The 17,623-nt window shown below is 40.8% G+C and overlaps 1 protein-coding gene across 1 annotated transcript in view; it reads right to left on the bottom strand.

Moving 5' to 3' along the window:
- Positions 1-17,623, bottom strand: part of oca2 (oculocutaneous albinism II) — a 69,623-nt gene continuing 52,000 nt past the window's right edge. Inside the window, 3 exon segments of the mRNA XM_085150049.1 lie at positions 1-3,794; positions 13,865-13,958; positions 17,056-17,149. Of these exon segments, the coding sequence (XP_085006175.1) occupies positions 3,707-3,794; positions 13,865-13,958; positions 17,056-17,149 (276 nt within the window). The 3' untranslated portion in view covers positions 1-3,706.

Genomic DNA, 17,623 nt, shown 5'->3' with positions numbered 1-17,623 from the left:
TATAAATGGATGAAACATACCACCATACACAAGTGAACAACATGTAAACATTGGGCTCTCTAACGGGAATACAATTCAGATTCTTCTGTGTCTTAATGATAGAGTTGTACCATTGATAAGTCTGTTAACCCACAGTTTACTTTTCAGGCTGGCTTTTTTCCCACTTTCAGATATGTCAGACTTTTTTCATGTACCAGCTCTTTTCCAGTCTTATTGGCCAAAATATTTAAAGTGCACACTTTTCAGAGATGTCTGTTACCCACCCACTCGATAGCTATCCGGGGTGAGAACAGCAAACTCTCAGCTTCACCTTTTTCAGACCCCCGCGGTCTTTCGCTACTCAGGTTAAACATGATATATGTCACTCGGATAACTTAAAAATGTAATTGTTTGGCTTTTTCCGGTGTTTTATTGCTCCGGAGTAAATTGGTTTGGCTGAGATCAAAGTTATTAGATTATTAGATTAGATTAAATAAAACTTTATTAATCCATCGGGTGGGTTCCTCCGGGATTTTCACACAGCTTAATAAAGGTCAAAAAGGAAACTGATTAAACAGAAGTGTGAGACAGTCGAGAATTTACGCCAGTGTCCTGTAACTTAGAAACCAGCTTTGTGTGCCCACTTAACCTGATTGGTGAAGTTAGGGTAAGTGAATCAACTGTTTTCAGCTGTGAATTTCTTAAGTTTCATTACTTAACGTTGGTACTGCCTCTTTTTCTTGTAAATTTGTTGTTTTGTTTTGTTTTTTACCTTCAGTAACCCTGATACACTGCTGTATATCACAGAGGTACATTTGCTTGTCCATACAAAATAAATAGGGTCAAAAACTCGATGACAAAGTTCTTATTGGACTAACATGATGTATGAACACTGAGAGGTTAATAGTTTCTTTGCTTGCATTCATCATTGCTGGGTTAGTGAAAGATGGCAGCAGCTTCCACTCTTCTATTAACTCCTCCATTAGCTTGTTAGCTTAGCATAGTTTATTAAAGACATGTCCTATCATCTCATGTTTCGCATTTGTCAGCAAAGCATTTTTCAGTGTCACTCTGACAGAGTATGTCTGATTTAAACCTGAGTAATGCACAGCTAAAAAAAAAAAGTATTTCACAATGGGTTGGAAACACACAGACAATCCCAAGAAAAAGAAGGTATAAAAAGGTGAACAGGGCTGATATTTTCATGAGCATCACAAACTGCTACAGTTTTGTTATCAGAATGTTATCTGTTCAGTCCATTAACATATGGGAAGCCCAGGAGAACCAGATGAATATTTTATTTTATCTGGTACACGCAGGCAGGCCCTCTGACTCAGCCTGCTCCGCTGGAGAAAGGCCTAAAAATGCAGAACTCTGTGGAAACCTCCTGAAACATGGCAGACATTTCTCAACGTATGCATCAGTGAGCAGCTCTGATAGGAAGTCATCCTGATTTTTGAATGTCATCTCCAGGTCTCCTTAACGCAGCCATGCTCTGTCTAATCAAAGGAGCTTTTACATCTGAATGTTGTTCAGGCAAAACAGGAAGGATCATGGTTGTGCGTCACCTCTGAGCGTTTAAAGGTGAGCACATCACATCCAGGGAGGAAAACTAAGAGAGCAAAGGCCATGAATTCTCACAGTAGTTGTCTGATAACAATAGTTTAAAAATTGTCCGTTTATTGTAATACTCTCTTTGGATTTCTGGAAAATATTATTGGGGTCAGTGACCACAATAAATATGCTTCAACTGTCATTGAGAATGACCAAACTGAACACCAGATAAGTGGCTCACAGAAGAGCTGGATTAGCTCCAGCTCTAACAAAATGTCAGCAGTTATGCAAAACAGCAAAGCAAACAACAGAAAAAGTGTCTCCGTGTCAGCCAGGATGCAAGCCTCTGCAGCTGTGTCAGCCTAATTAGACAAATGTTGTCAGAGACCTCAGTCATCAGAAAAATTAAATGTTTGTCGGTGCTGAAGAAAAATCTTTGTTTTGTGTATTTGTGTACAGAGTTCTCTGAGGTCTCTAATTAACTACCTGTGATCCTGAGCACAGTTCGACAGGGGCAACAAAGTGGATGCTACATATTTCCAGTGACTCTAACCAGCTGAGGTGTCCCCCACTTCACGTTCCCCTGGGAGTAAAAAGTGTTAATATGGAACAGCAGTCCTACAGGAACTGCATGCTGTACATCGATCTGTGCTGCTGGAGTTTTGCTGGCCCGGAGCCTGACTCATTAAAGGAAAAACAAGAGTCAGTTTTACTCTCTCACTGCTGGTAAACGGTGAAAGTAGAGCTGTGAATGTAGCTCGAGAGAGTCGGTCTAACTGAAGAGCCAGAAAGCATTTCCCACACAGAAACAAGAAACGCAGTCTGTTATCTACTGTACCAAAACCCTTCCTCTTCTTCATTCAGCTGCTTCTTTTCAGGTGTCGCCACATCTGCACATCTGAGCATCTGCTTCTATCTCACCCTATCCCTAGCATCCTCCTCTGTCACACCAATCATCTGCATGTTCTCCTAACTACATCCACGAATCTTTACCCTCTCCTCTTTGTCTTCAGCAAACAGTAGCAGTTTGCGGTGGCACCCTGATCAACCAACGATTGATTAGGGAGTCACATTCTTCATGAGCCGCACGTTTGACTTGGCAAAGATTCTGTCCCGGATCCCATTTATCTGGGCTTGGGACCGACACTAGGAGTACACTGGCTTGTGCAGGTTTTGGGCTTATCCAAGGAACTTCAGGGTTTACTCTGCTAAGTAGGTGGTTCACTTCATACCAGACTATATCGCCATAGTACCTTTTGGAGCTGGTTAGGTTCCAGATTAGGGATCAACAGTCAATCCTCTGGAAAATAGCATCACCATTCCTGGAAGGTCTTTTGACCTCTGGCTGCAGAATAGACGGGTCTAAAGTTTTTCAATAGTGTCTAAAGTCTGCGTTTCCCTGATGAGCATCTGTAATAAATATAAATTCTTACACGTTTATTCCTTGATTTATTTTTTCGTTCTCCTTTTGGCTGTTCAGGATGTTGGGCTGTACAATGCATACAAAAAAACAGATAAAGTAAGAAGATGCTGTTCAGTGCATTGAGAGCATTTACATGATGAATATGATTGCTGAAATAAATCAGTGAGTTTACATGTACACAATCCACTAGGTGGTATACAATGCTTCGACCACAGTCTACAACTGCTTTCTTGTCTCATCGGTTCTTTGTGGTTAAATTGATGCTGCCTTTGACACAAACCATTAGAAAATCCCTTTCACTGGATCTTGTTGTAAATATAAACAGAAGTTTGGTAAACCACTGGTGTAATGTTCGTGATTGGTTTTCTAAACAGGCCACTTTTTCTTTTTTTGTTTCTTTTTTGTCTGTTTCCAAAAGAACGGAAAGTCTGACATCAGCGAGCACACCTTCAAATGCTTACACTAGTTATTTTACCCTGTGAAGCCATAGCACCATGTACACCATAATGGACTGGTGACATTTGTGTTTCAGAAATTTCTTGCATTTTGGTCAAAGCTCAGATAAATCTGGTCCCTGATGGTCTACACTTTACTCAAAGACACTTTTCCGTGCTTTGAAAAATATGGCTGCAATGCTTCATATAATGCCGGTAAACTGAGCAGTCAGGTTACACATCACGTTACAGTGAACTCAGACTCTTGGAGGAGTGGTCACACAGTTTCTTTGGATCTCTGTGCAGCAGGTACAGTTCACATGTTCCATCCCAGCCCGATGTGCGTGGCCAGCAGGTAGCACATGCCGATCATGCATGTCATTATCATCATGGGGAATCCCAGCCTGTACAAAACAAGAGAAGAGCAAGTTAGTTGCAATGATCAGCACTTCAGTCAGGATTAGTGGAATAAAAAGATTTACGGGCTGCAGTAACCTGCATGTGGTGGCCTGTCTCTGATCAGGGAATATACAGAAAGTCAGAAACAGCAATAGAGGAGGAGCAGGGGGACAGGTGGGTTGTCAAGTGGCTTGCAGATGTGCCCTAGATCAGCGGTCCCCAACGTTTTTTGCGCCACGGACCGGTTTATGCCCGACAATATTTTCACGGACCGGTCTTTAAGGTGTCGCGGATAAATACAACAAAATAAAACTAGTACCGGTACTGAAAAAAAGAAGATTTATTCATAACACACGTGAAAAGACCCAGGAAAACAGAGTTAACGATAAAAACGATAACAAAATAATGCTGAAAACCGATAAAAACCCTGAAAACCATACATTTCACACCTGAGCCTCAACTCTCGCAGCCCAGTACCAAACGACTCACGGACCGGTACCGGTCCGAGGCCCAGGGGTTGGGGACCGCTGCCCTAGATTAGGCATTTGAATTAACAGGATGGTAGAAACTGTCCTGAACTAGATCTATGCTTCACTTGTTTGCTTTTGTTGAGATAAATATAGTTAGCCACTCAGAAAAGTCACAGAGCTCAACCTCCACCAATATGACCATTTTAAGAAAAAGTATTTGGAGTCTCACCAAATGCTCCCTCTGTCCACCAACTCTCGTGTAATTTGTCTCTTGCCTTGGAGAAGGAGCTGGTTGGCAGTGTTTTTGTAGTTGTTGTCATCATCTTAAAATGTATTCATTGTTCCCATCAGTGTGTGTCTTCTATTATTTTGCTATTGTTGCATGATTCAATGGAAGCTGTTAGTTTAGCAGGAACGTAAGCTCCAGTACACAGAGAACAAGAAGGCAAGAAATGGTGTTTACTACTTTTATTATTTTCTACTATAGCTCCAGCACCTTTCACTTGTCTTACTGAAGCAAACAGCAATTTGCTTCAATAAGTGTAAAGCATCGTGTAATGTCACATGAAGTCATAGCTTCCATTTACATTTATCCTGGTTTATTCTCTCAAATTTCTCCTTTAAAAAAATATATTACCAAAAATGGCATTAAAAAAATCCTGGCACTAAAGCTAGGTTTGAAAAAGTAATAAAAGACCTTTATCTTACAGGGATTTTTCTTCTCTTTATTATCACCTCTCTTTGTGAGAGACATATTTTGACCTTTGGCAGCCACAGACAGTCCAACTCCTCATATAAAGAAAACCAAATTATTGCAAAACCCAGTCTTATTGATGTGTGACACTTTGCTGAGCTCCACAGCTAACTCTGTCTTCACTCAGCCTGCAGCACAGGGAGGTCAGAGCTGCACAGCCACTCAGAGCCGTTAAAAATTCAGCGTCTTGATCAAGGACACATCAGCCTGCAGGTGAAGGCTTGTCTTCCTGCACGGTAAAGCTAGCAGATGCTCCGAGACATGCACATTGCGTACAACGGAACGATCTAAAAAGTCCTCGGCTGCATGCACACATCTCATTAGTCCAAAGTTGTTTATAGAAACAGAAATGGCTTCATGTGGTGACATTTTTAAAGGCCAGCCTTCTTCTGAATGTAATGACTGAAACGTAGTCCCCTGCATGAAGCATTGGTGGTGACTGCTGCCATGTATGTTTCTGCTTCTCATCCCTGAATTAGTCTCCTTAATTAAAATGTGTCCTTAGATGACTCCTGAACTGCAGATGGCTCGTGTTTGGATGTCTACCATGTCCTATATGGACACATGGCAGCTCCGAGGGCCAGAGATCTGTTCATCCTCACTCTGTGCCACGGATCACTTTGGAGGACAAAAACAAAAACTGCATGTATATTCAGTGTGCCAGCCATCAGTCTTCATCAAAGCAGAAAAGGACTAATTAAGACTAAAAAAATAAGAGAACATATCATTAAAATATCATTGAGAGCAGATGTTGCTCTCACTCTGACAGACTGAAGAGAAAAAGTTTGGACCAAATCAGCCTGGAAAAAACCCCATAAACATACAGCTGCTATATTATCTGTGTTAATCTTTATATTAGGATTAAAGACAAAATGATGACAGTTCATTCGAATGCAATTATTATGACAATAAACATTATATTTGGCTTATGTGTGGTTTTATGTGTATAAAGCACACAGATGCTTATATGAAATGGCAAGGTTAACCGTGCAAGTCTGATTGTTAGAGAGACAAAAGGTTACCTGTCTCTTTGCTGTGTGTATTTTCAGTTAACCTGGACATGACCTCTTCTTAGAGGATCTCAAGGCCTGAGATGACCATTTGGGTTCAGAATGAGTATCTGATGATCACTGCAGCTGCCCACAACTTTGTTTTCTTTTTCATTTTCTTATGTTTAGCTGCCTTTACGGGTCACTACGGTAGTCATATATGGTTGTCTGCTGAAGGCCAAGGCTTTTAAAGTTCTCATCAGAGAACTCAGAGAGGTGACACTAAGGAGGACCTTCAGCAGCTCATCAACCAGTTTGCCCATGCCTGCAGTGAGTCTGGGCTGGCTATCAGCATCAAGAAAACCAACAAAATGACAGATTATTTTAGTTGTTTGGGTTCTGTCGTCGCCAGCAGCAGCCTATAGTATCATTTGCTAGGCAAAAAGACAAACAAGAGAGTGCGGGACATCAAAAGAATCACCTAGAACCATTTCACCTTCACTGCCTACAACAAATAGTCGCTAACGTAACTGTGCTTAAACAAGCCAGCTCTCAGAGCATGCCTCTCCACCTCCTGTCAGTGTCGATCGGAACCTATCTCGATCGACACGAACATCAGGTGACCAGATGTCCCCCAGCATCTCAGCAGGTCCTGTTTGCAGATGGGACCTGAACATCAGGGGCACGACACTAATCATCACAGTTTGGCGTCACAGTGCTGAAGGATTGAGGAAGGGCAAAACAAAAAAAGCTGCAACCAATAGCTAAAGGACAGGAGCCACAATAGCAACCAGAGACAACAAGCTCGAGCCCTTGATCCACACTTCAGCTATGTTTGCAGCACTTGCAAGGATCACATTACTGAACCACTGTTGATTCATGTTATATGATACTGCCAAAAAAAACCCTACATTACTTCTATGATAGCATGTAGGTATTTCCACCACACATCTAGTGTGTGTGTGTGTGTGTGTGTGTGTGTGTGTGCGCGTGTGTGAGTCAATGCAATATAAATATTTGCCAGTTCATCTACTGATTGAAATGAGACAACTGCCATCTATTTCCTGTTCTGTTCAAAAGTGTCTGGATTAGAGATGGACCGATCCGATATTACGTATCGGTATCGGTCCGATACTGACGTAAATTACTGGATCGGATATCGGAGAGAAATATAAAATGTAATCCGATCCATTAAATATCAAAAAAGCACCTTACAAAACTTTCGACATGGCGTAACTCGGCTTATAACCATAGCACGTCGCAGCAGTATGCGTCACGTGATAGAGCGGCTGTGTGTATTTGTAGCCTCGCTACCAAACCGGCATTTCATCTCTGAGGAAGTGATCCCAGAGAGAAGTAAAGCAAATGTGTAAGTTCATCTCTGAATGTTTGTAAAGCATTCCCACGTTAAGCTTAACAACAGATATATGGAGCGACTGCCTCTCTCTCTCCCCCTCTCTCTCTCCCTCCCTCTCCTGTTTCTACTTCAATCGTGAAACTGATCAATGATCAGCTGATCGGCTTTTGCATCGGGAGTCCGTCTCTCTTGCTTGTCTATCGCCCACTTTGCACCAGAAAGAGGAAAGCAGCGGCTGAACAACAGCAGCACGTTTAAGCTTGATAAGCTTGTTGTTAAGTTGTTAGAATTTATTTAATATTAGTTTCTACACCAGGATCTTTTTCTACGTAGCTGACGGCTGCTAACTGTGTGATCTAGCAAAGTTTAGCCAGGGGGGCCGATAGGGCATTAACAGGGAAAATGGGGGCACAAAGACATACTTTTCTTTCTTATTCTCATTTAAAATGTCTAGCTTTTAATAAAAAATTATCTGAATCTTACACCCAAAGTTTTAATCTGATGTAAAATGTATAGAAGTCCATTACTGTATATAGTAACTGTTACGTTTAATATACCCTAGTAAGCTATAGTACTTTTTCCTTTGGGAAGGTACCATCTGTGAATTCTGCAATTCTGTTGAAGAAAGATGTTGAATCTATTTAATTATTCTTGAAAAATAAATTATTTCTGGGCATTTTTTCACACTGCATCAAATTAAAGTTGATTACATCAATTAAGCATCATGAGGTGGAGGGTGGTTCCCTATTTTTAATTTTTTTGCTGGGAGTTTTAGAGCCCTATTAGTTAGGTTGCTTACTCTTTAAAATACCAGAATAGGGAGGATGGGGTAGGTCTAAATTTATTAAATTGATCAGTATTGCTGAACTATGAAATATTTTGGGTGCAGTGTATTTTTTCCATACAGGTATAACAGAATAGCTTTAGTGTTTTTTTTTAACTTGAGTATGAACTTATACAAAAAGCAGCAAGATATTAAGAAAAGTTTTATTGATTAAAAAACACACTATATTGGATTCATATCGGTATTGGCCGATATCCAAATTTATGATATCGGTATTGGACATAAAAAAGTGGTATCGTCCCATCTCTAGTCTGGATGCATTTCTCTCTACCGAGATGGGGGGTTTTATCCTAAAAGGGTACATTTAGTCAATTTAAGCTTCTTTTTTTTTGTTTCTTTGTTTTATATGTCCTCTTATAAATACAATATGAGGTTATGAGATTTGTAAATCATTGTGTTCTGTTTTTACCTGTTTTATACAGTGTCTCTACTTTGTAGGATCTGGGTTTATATGTGCCTGTGTGAAAACTGCAGTCAGTGTACCATGTCTGCTGCTCAAACTAAATTATGAGGTTTTCAGTGAATATGCTTGCAGAAATGGCAAATAAGTACTTGGACTGAAGAATATTAAGGCGTTATAGGCACTTCAGCACTTTCATGATTTTAAGACTTTCTGCATTTTAAGTGTAACAAAAAAACAGTTTCAAAGTTTCTCAACTGAGTCATAATGGTCATTGTCATTTTTGAGTGATTGTCATTATTTACGCATCAGTAGCAAAAGTGAGGGGAACTGTGAAGAAAAGATGAAAATAATATAAGATTTACTAAAAAGATTTTAGATAATATATATCAAGTTTAGAATTTATAATTTTCTTTTTTCTGATAATAAGTAAATAAGTAAAAGATCTACAGAAGAAAGCATCTGCTGTAGTACTGGTATCACATCTCTAAACTTTCAGTATGTTGAATGCCTTTTCTCTAGAAGGTGTAAGCATTTTGCAGTAGTAACATTCTTAGTTTCCTAACCAAACGTTCTTCATTTTCATGCACCTGAAAGGAACTGTCTTTTTCTTTTCTTGTCTACCATCGCCAGACACTGCTACAGCACAGAAGTCATTCAAAATCCACCCTGCATGAGGGTCTGCTTTGTAAGCAACACATTCTTCAGAATGGCTGACTACAAAGGACGGTGTCACAGTGTAAGGGTGTTAGCCCTTATAATCAACTCTGGACCAGGTTATGGGTTCAGTATAAGTTACTGTGGTGACCTAATCAGATGAAAAGCACCACCTTCAAGACACTGAAAACTCTGACTTCAGGCTCAACATATTTCAATAACCTATTAGTCTGTTTTCCTATTGGCCCCCCAGCTCACCAGTGGTCCCTTCCAAGATTTAGATCACCATGTGGCGCTCTCAATCTTGGGGTTGAACTGCAGCTGCAGCTGCCAGAGTAGAGCCAGAGCCAAAGAAAATAGTTCCTTTTCAGTGCTCCATAGAATGCTTTTCACCTTATTTTCCATATATTAATAAAGAGTTTCCTAAATCCAGTCCTTTCTCATCAGTTTAGGTTTTTGCACATGACAGTTTGCAATCAAGCCGTGGTAGATCTGCTGCATGAAATTAATTTTGTTCCTGATTAAACAAAGACAAAAGCAGCCGATGATCTGTGTTGAATTTGTTGATTAAAATGGAAGCTCTCACAGGTTTTATTAGCAAGCCAAACACACAAAGCGTTTAGTGTAGCTGTCAATATGCACCTGACAGCTACTGGAAATAATATTGTGCAACGAGATGCAAAGTGGTTAATGCTACCTATTTTGTGCAGAGGTCAGCATGTTGATGAACCACAGAGAAGGCATGGAATAGAACAGGTCTGTCAGTGCTCTGAAGCACCTCCAGACTGGACAGTAACGCAGCATTCAGCTGCACAGATGTAGGGCCACTTCAGCTTTGGTGTTTATATTGATTTGTAATGTGAGAATTCAGTTCTTTGACTACACTGCTCTGTTTCTGTTAATACTTTTGCTTTTCATTTAATGCTTTTCATTTAAACTACACTATAATCACATATTGCTTGTGGGAAAAAATGAGCCTGTCTGACTGTTATCGCTGTCAGACAGCGTGAGGTCACCTCTGCATGAGCGAATCCCTTTCTACGGAGCAATACCTATTTCCCGATCACAGGCACATCATGAGGGGACACGGGGCACATGAAAAAGACACCACAATATACCACAGAGAGGAGCAGGGTTCATCTTGTCTAAAAATCCCCATCAAACCTTGTGATCTCACACAATGACTTAATTGCATATGATGGGAGCTCTTTGAAAGTCCTGATGCAATCTCAAAGACTCTTTAGATAAACCAATGGGCCGCGCTTCTCCGACTGTGGAGGCTGTAGGACAGAGAGAGCAGCGCTGCTCCCCTGTGATAATGGTTGACCTGTTCTATTCAATGAGCACAAAAAGCACACTGGTGCAGTGTTTAAGCTGTGAAGCGGTGCACAAAAAAACCTCCAAAAATATGTATGAGCGTGATTGCAGTGTTTATTAGAAATAAAGCTAAAACACCTGCCTCTGTAGTGCAGAGGCTTATTGTTTTCTGTATAGATTTCCTGCAGGTGACTGTACATGAGCAACATGTGGTCCAAAAAAACAAGACACTCTGAAGCACCTTACATTGTCTAATGTCATTTGTTTTTGTGTCTCAAAACTGTAGCAATTTGCTACATTGATAGGCATTTACAAGTACATTTTGCAGTGGGTCTATTCTAGAGTGTAATGCATTACAAGCACCCGTGGCAGTTTCTATTCAACCGACCAACATACAGAGCTGTTACTTTAGTGATGCACTTTAGGTTAATGGTTTGTGGAGAGGTGGATGATAAGGGCCTTGAGGCACGAAGGAAGCAACAGGGACCATGCTAACTGCTGAGCTATTCGAGGCTACTCATTTTCCTTTGTGATGGCTTATCAAAAAGGCATTTGTGCCCCCGTGGGCTCATCTGGCCCCTGAATTTATCCTCCTGATAAAGCACTAGTCAATCCCAGCTGCATGGAGTTGCAGACCAGACTTCGCTCCCCCTTGCCTGTCTCTCTGAACAGCAGTGACCCTTGCCACAGACATCCAATTACAGACAGTGCTTCAGCCAAGAGCAATGCTCCTGTCCAATAACTGTAAACACAGCTACAGCGGGAGAGAAGTAGAGCTGACGGGTTGCAACTGTTCCCCTCCATTTCAATGAAATCCTTTGCAGACAGACGTCCCAGAGTCTTTTTAGTGCACTAAGAAATTTGTCAACGAGCTTTAACCAACTCTGACACATTTTCCACCAATTACTTCACTGGCTTTAGCGGCATGTCAGAGCCAACTGAGCAGGTAACGAAGGCTGAAAAAGTAATGGTGGAATTTTCTCAATGCCAAAGGTCACCTGCAGTTGTTCTTTTTCTTCTCAGCCACAGTCTCATTAGCTGTAAATAGGAATATCAATGAAGCAACCTGCTACAGATCAGATTACAATATTAAAACGTAGTCGTAACATAGTAACATATCCTGTAGCTTAGGTATGTGGGAAGTACAATACTTCTGCAAGTCTTTAGAATAAATTACAACTCACTGAAAACAACAAATTGAGCATAGCGTTAGTTGAGTTAGGCCACAAAGTCACAACCATGACTGATCAGCTGAGCTGATTAGGGTGTGCCTTTCAGAGTGATGCTGTGCACAGTGTAGACTTAAGGACCCAAAATGCTGAATGCAGGAGGATTCAGACAGAAAGCTGATAGTAAAATCCACAAAGTAACAAAAAGTCCAAATACAAGAGAAGATAGACAGTATAGACAGCAAAGCAAATACGAGGAGCCAGAGAATTTAAACAAAAGGTGAACAGGACAGCACGGAAGAAAACACACACACACACACACACACACACACACACACACACACACACACACACACACACACACACACACACAGGAACATAACAGTACAAAGACGAAGTCTATTTATGGCCCTTGGTCTATTGATTGGAATGAGGGAAAATGGGCAAAAGAATTACAACCAGGTGAAGACACACAGGATAATCATTTAAGGGGAAGCAAAACCACACAGGAAATTGAAGAAAACTTTCACAGTAAAACAAGAGACCAGTACATGAAAACTAACTCCTAACAAAATATCAGACCAGAGAACACTCAAAAACAGAGGAAGACACTGGGAAACATCTGAGCACTAAAAGCTAGAACATTTGGTTGGTCCCTGTGGACCTATCCCTGACTCCTCCAGTCCACACCCTTTGGGCATTTAATGGTGTGAGACTGTGCGTGTGTGAATACTACAAAGTACTGAGTAGAAGGCATTAATAAGTGCCAATCAATTTAGCATTTTCCTTAAAATCAAGCCAGGATTACACAACTTAAACAACTGCAGCATCTGCAAACCTCTTAGCAACCCATCTCTTCCTCAGCTCCTCCTTTTTATATCACAGAATTCTATCGCTGTTATATGAAGAAGCCCAGTCTGTTCTGTCTGGGGGTGCTCGGTCCTGCTCTCCTCGTCTACAGATTTTCACATGGAAGGACTGGGAATGGGAACATCAATGTTCTTTAGACTACAAACTGAAATGTCATCTTCACGGCAGCACTTCAGAAAATGTTAGGTGGTAAGTATAGATAGAATATCAGTATAAATGTTGTCTGTGATTGATATGATGAAAGCGCTGTCACTCCATCCAGTGAAAACACTTTCAGATCTTTGATGACAATAATCTACAGTCAGCCACAGACACCGCGTTCAGTCATAAATGTCACAAGTTTAATGTTAAATCAAGACTCTGTTCAAATCTGTTACACAAATCCCATCTCTTTTCAACCCTCACGCGCATTGCATTTCCACTGTTCCCTAAATAAAATAGCGATGCAGTTCCAACCCAATGGCATATCAAGCCTAATCAGACTCATATTCATGCTTTTTTCAACATAACTGACCCCTTCGGCTTCTCCAACAAGCAAACCATAAAGTACGTCTGACTGCTGTGTCACCAGGGTGCAAATTATCAGTGAGCAGGTGGCAACCTGATAGGAAGCCTGCTGACCATCCAGCCTGCGATATAACCACATTTTCTGTCATTCATTCGACTTTTTTTCTTGTAACCACCCTAGAGTTCTGAAATCAGGCTCCACGGTTGGACGGTTTCACTCAGTATCAGCTCAATCAGTCACACATATGTTACACTGTTTATGCCTCTTTCATGGTTCAGCGTGACTGGGGGACTTCTATTTCTGTCGACATGAGAGAATATTGCTGCAGGTTGACTTCCTCCACACTCACTGTAGTAAACGTTTCTCTACAGGGTCACTGAAGAGGACACAGACTCAAATCACTGCTTGCACTATATAACAAACCCGTGCGTGTCGTGTTGTTTCCTGGAGTCTGCTCACAGAACGCTGCACCTGCTGCACAAAGACAAACTAAACGTGTTCTGTCACATGATACTCAGTGCGACACGTTTTCCGTAAATGTTCTCAGGCTATGCATACACATTGTTGGCAATTTCTAATGCAACATATGATGGACATAAATGTGTAAGTAGCCCCTCAGGCTGAATAGCCTATCGTATTTCAGCACCACAAACCAAGAACAGAGGAACTTTTCAAACTTGCTGTTTATGACCTCTTTGTGCATGGGACTGCTTTGTGCTGTTAATGGCGCCTTTGCTTACTTGAAGAACTCCATGAAGGAAAAGCCATATCCATGTTGCTCAGCGATGCCTGCACACACAACGTTGGCTGATGCTCCTATCAATGTGCCATTTCCTAAACAGAAAAGAGAAAAAAGTCAGAGAGAACTTTTCTTTAATGTCAGGTGTGTTTCCAGAACCACTAAAAACTGTAATTAAACCTATACTGAAAAAGGACAATCTTGACAAGACACAAATGAACAACTACAGGCCAATCTCAAATCTCCCATTTTTAAGTAAGATCATTGAAAAAGCAGTTTCTCAACAGCTCAATTACTTCTTAAAACAGAATAACTGCTATGATGCCTTCCAGTCAGGTTTTAGACAGAACCACAGCACTCAAACCGCTCTGACCAAAGTGTTTAATGACATATGTCTGAATACAGACAGTGGAAAAATGTCAGTCTTAGTTTTGCTGGATCTCAGTGCAGCATTTGATACAGTTGACCACAACATACTACTCAAAGACTGGAGAACTGGGCAGGTCTTTCAGGAACTGTACTAAACTGGTTCAAAACATACTTAGAAAACAGGAAATACTTTGTATCAATAGGTAACTTCACATCTGAGCAGACAAGTATCACATGTGGAGTTCCCCAAGGTTCCATCTTGGGACCCCTTCTGTTTAACATTTACATGCTCCCACTGGCACAGATTATAAAGAACAACAAAATAAACTATCACAGCTATGCAGATGACACACAAATATATATCACAATGTCACCAGGAGACCAAGGCCCTGTACAGGCTCTTGGTAAATGCATTGAGGAAATTAATGACTGGTTGTGCCACAATTTTCTCCAGCTAAACAAAAACAAAACTGAAGTAATAGTCTTTGGTGCCAAAGAAAAACGATTACAGGTCACCACAGAACTTCAATCTATACACCTAAAAACCACAAACCAGGCGAGAAATTTGGGTGTAGTGATGGATGCAGACCTAAACTTAGAAAAACACATTAAGACAATAACAAAATCAGCTTACTATCACCTCAAGAATATTTCAAGGATAAAAGATCTGATGTCTCAACGGGACCTGGAAAAACTAGTCCATGCATTCATCTTTAGTAGGCTTGACTACTGTAACAGCATCTTTACAGGTCTACCCAAAAAATCAGTCTGACATCTACAGCTCATTCAGAACTCTGCTGCTCGAATCCTCACTAAGACCAAAAAAGTGGACCACATCAGTCCAGCTTTGAGGTTTTTACACTGGCTGCCTGTCTGTCAGAGGATAGACTTTAAAGTTCTGATGCTGGTCTATAAAGCTCTGAATGGTTTAGGACCAACATACATCAGTGACCTCCTGACCCAGTATGGACCTTCCAGATCCCTCAGGTCATCTGGATCCAGTCTTTTATTAGTTCCCAGAGTCAGAACCAGACACGGAGAACCTGCATTCAGCTTTTATGATCCACATATCTGGAACAAACTCCCAGAAAGCCTCAGATCAGCTGAAACACTCAGTTTATTTAAATCCAGGTTGAAGACTCACCTATTCTCAGTTGCATTTGAATAAAGCACCAAATCCACACTTTTAAGCTTAAATTTCAAAACTTATATTTTAACTACTGATTTTATCTACTGTTTTTGTTTTTTGTTTTTTCTCTTTAATCAATTTTAAATCATGCTTTTTATTGTTTTTGATTTTTAATGTCTCTGTAAAGCACTTTGAATCACCTTGTTGTTGAATTGTGCTATATAAATAAACTTGCCTTGCCTTGCCTTGCCTAAACGGCTTTTTATTACTTCCCAGCAAACAGATAAAGCTGGACGCTCATATTAAACATGGCTAAAGTTGCAAATAAACCGGTCAGTGTCTCTGAAACGCTGCACTGTTTCACATCCTGTTTCAAAAACATTTTGTTTTCTATTCTTGGATCTGATTGGCATTAAATGGAGGGTCTCTCTTTGTACGGTTTCAGTCTGACTCAGAAATACTTCCATCAGTTTGCTTAAAAAAAATTTTGGAGGTTGACCAGAAAAGAAAACTATGAGAAACACTATGCATTTCCTGAAGAAGTAGAGCCGTGGGTATTAGTTTTCTTTTTCTCAGAAAAAAAACAGCTAAAGATCAGAAAGTCAGCTTCTGCAATCAGAGCCCACTATGAAGGTGGATCTTTAGCTGACTAATGTTAGAAGATGATGATTTTTTTTTATCTGTAAAGGGAAATGAAGATGAGTTAGAAAAGCACATTTCAGTGATTGGTTACTTACACATCTCTGAAATGTTTGTCTTGTATTGACACTTGGAACAAATCTCTACTGTACTGTTACCGCTGCAAGAGGAGGACAAACCGCACAGAACCATCACGTTCTGTTTGCAGAAACTCATTAGAAGTAAGAGGAAAGTGTGCTTTTAAGGACGAGAGACCATAAAGAGACAGGATGCTTGTTTTAGGAAGAGAGTGGAGCGAGTGGCTGCATCAACGTTTAGTAGAAGATGAGTAAGGACTCGTGTTCAACTCGTGCAATGCTGCTCTAGAAGAACCCAATAATAAAAATATAGAACTGAGAAAAACATAAGTTAACGTAAAATATTTCAGCATTATGAGCATGAGTACTTTACAGTCTTATATTACTGTGAGCATCATCACTTTTCAGTGTTGTCTTGGTAATTTCTGACTTAATCTCATAAAGCATTGATTTAACAGTCAGCACGCGTACCCATCCTGCAGTTCAATACTGCCCACATCTCAAAAGGCGTCAGTGTGAGGATGGAGCTTGGCAGGGGCAACATCACACTGCCAGTCGATAAAGACCTGTCACAGTGCAGTTGATTAAACTGAAACACTATGACAGCTCTCTCTCTCCATTCGTGTCCTTCCCATCGGAGCAGAGCCACAGTCGGATGAAGGGCTGGCCACTGGGGCGCAGAATGAGCCTGAGTGAGGCGATCTCTGAGAGCCCCGAGGCTGCTTCCACAAAGAGCGCAGCCTGGCCTCCCCGGGGAGCGACACAGCTGTGCAAAGTGTGGCTGTCACCTGGAGCATATGTTGTCTTCTTCTGGCAGCAGTCATCAATAAAGATCCACACCTTTCAAACAGGGATAAACTATAAAGTCCCTGATGTCTGTGAGGGAGTCGGGAAGGCTGGTGTGTATTTTTCCCAAAACTGACATGCAATGCACTATTTTTATAATACAGCATATGAGGCCCAAGAAGCAATACTTACCACCCAGACAGGCTCCCATAGCCAAAGCAAAGATGAGCGGTTTAACTGGCAGGTTCACATCTGCATCCTGACTCAGGTTGATGAGAACAGGAATCTGCAGAGACAGATTTAAAATCATGAAAACAGCTCTTTCTTGAAAATTTACATACACTGTTTTTAATATGGCGAAATGTTATTTTTGCTTTTTTTTAAACTATAAGAAGGATGTGTGTGTGTATACATGTTTAGACACCTTTATGAGGACAGAAAATTGGGATGTCACTATACTTGTGGGGACCAAGAGTCACCACGAGGTTTTTTTGAGGTTCGAAATGTGGTTTTAGTGTCAAGGTTACAATTAGTTTATGTTTAGGCTAAAGGTTAAGCATTCATTTTTGATGTTTAGGGTAAGCGGCTAGGGAAAGCATTATGTCAATTAGATGTCCTCACTAAGATATGAAAATATGTGTGTGTGTAGGGATGGGTACCGGTGTCCGGTGCCATGATGGCACCGGTTCTGACATAAACGGTAGTAACCAGACCGAAAAGCAGCGCACATTTCGGTGCTTTATTTCGGTGCTTTTTTTCC

The sequence above is a fragment of the Neolamprologus multifasciatus genome, chromosome 23 (assembly GCF_963576455.1).
Source record: "Neolamprologus multifasciatus chromosome 23, fNeoMul1.2, whole genome shotgun sequence".
NCBI classification, from domain to species: domain Eukaryota; kingdom Metazoa; phylum Chordata; class Actinopteri; order Cichliformes; family Cichlidae; genus Neolamprologus; species Neolamprologus multifasciatus.
Note: the sequence above shows the minus strand (reverse complement) of the source record. Positions and strands in the feature narration are given on the sequence as shown.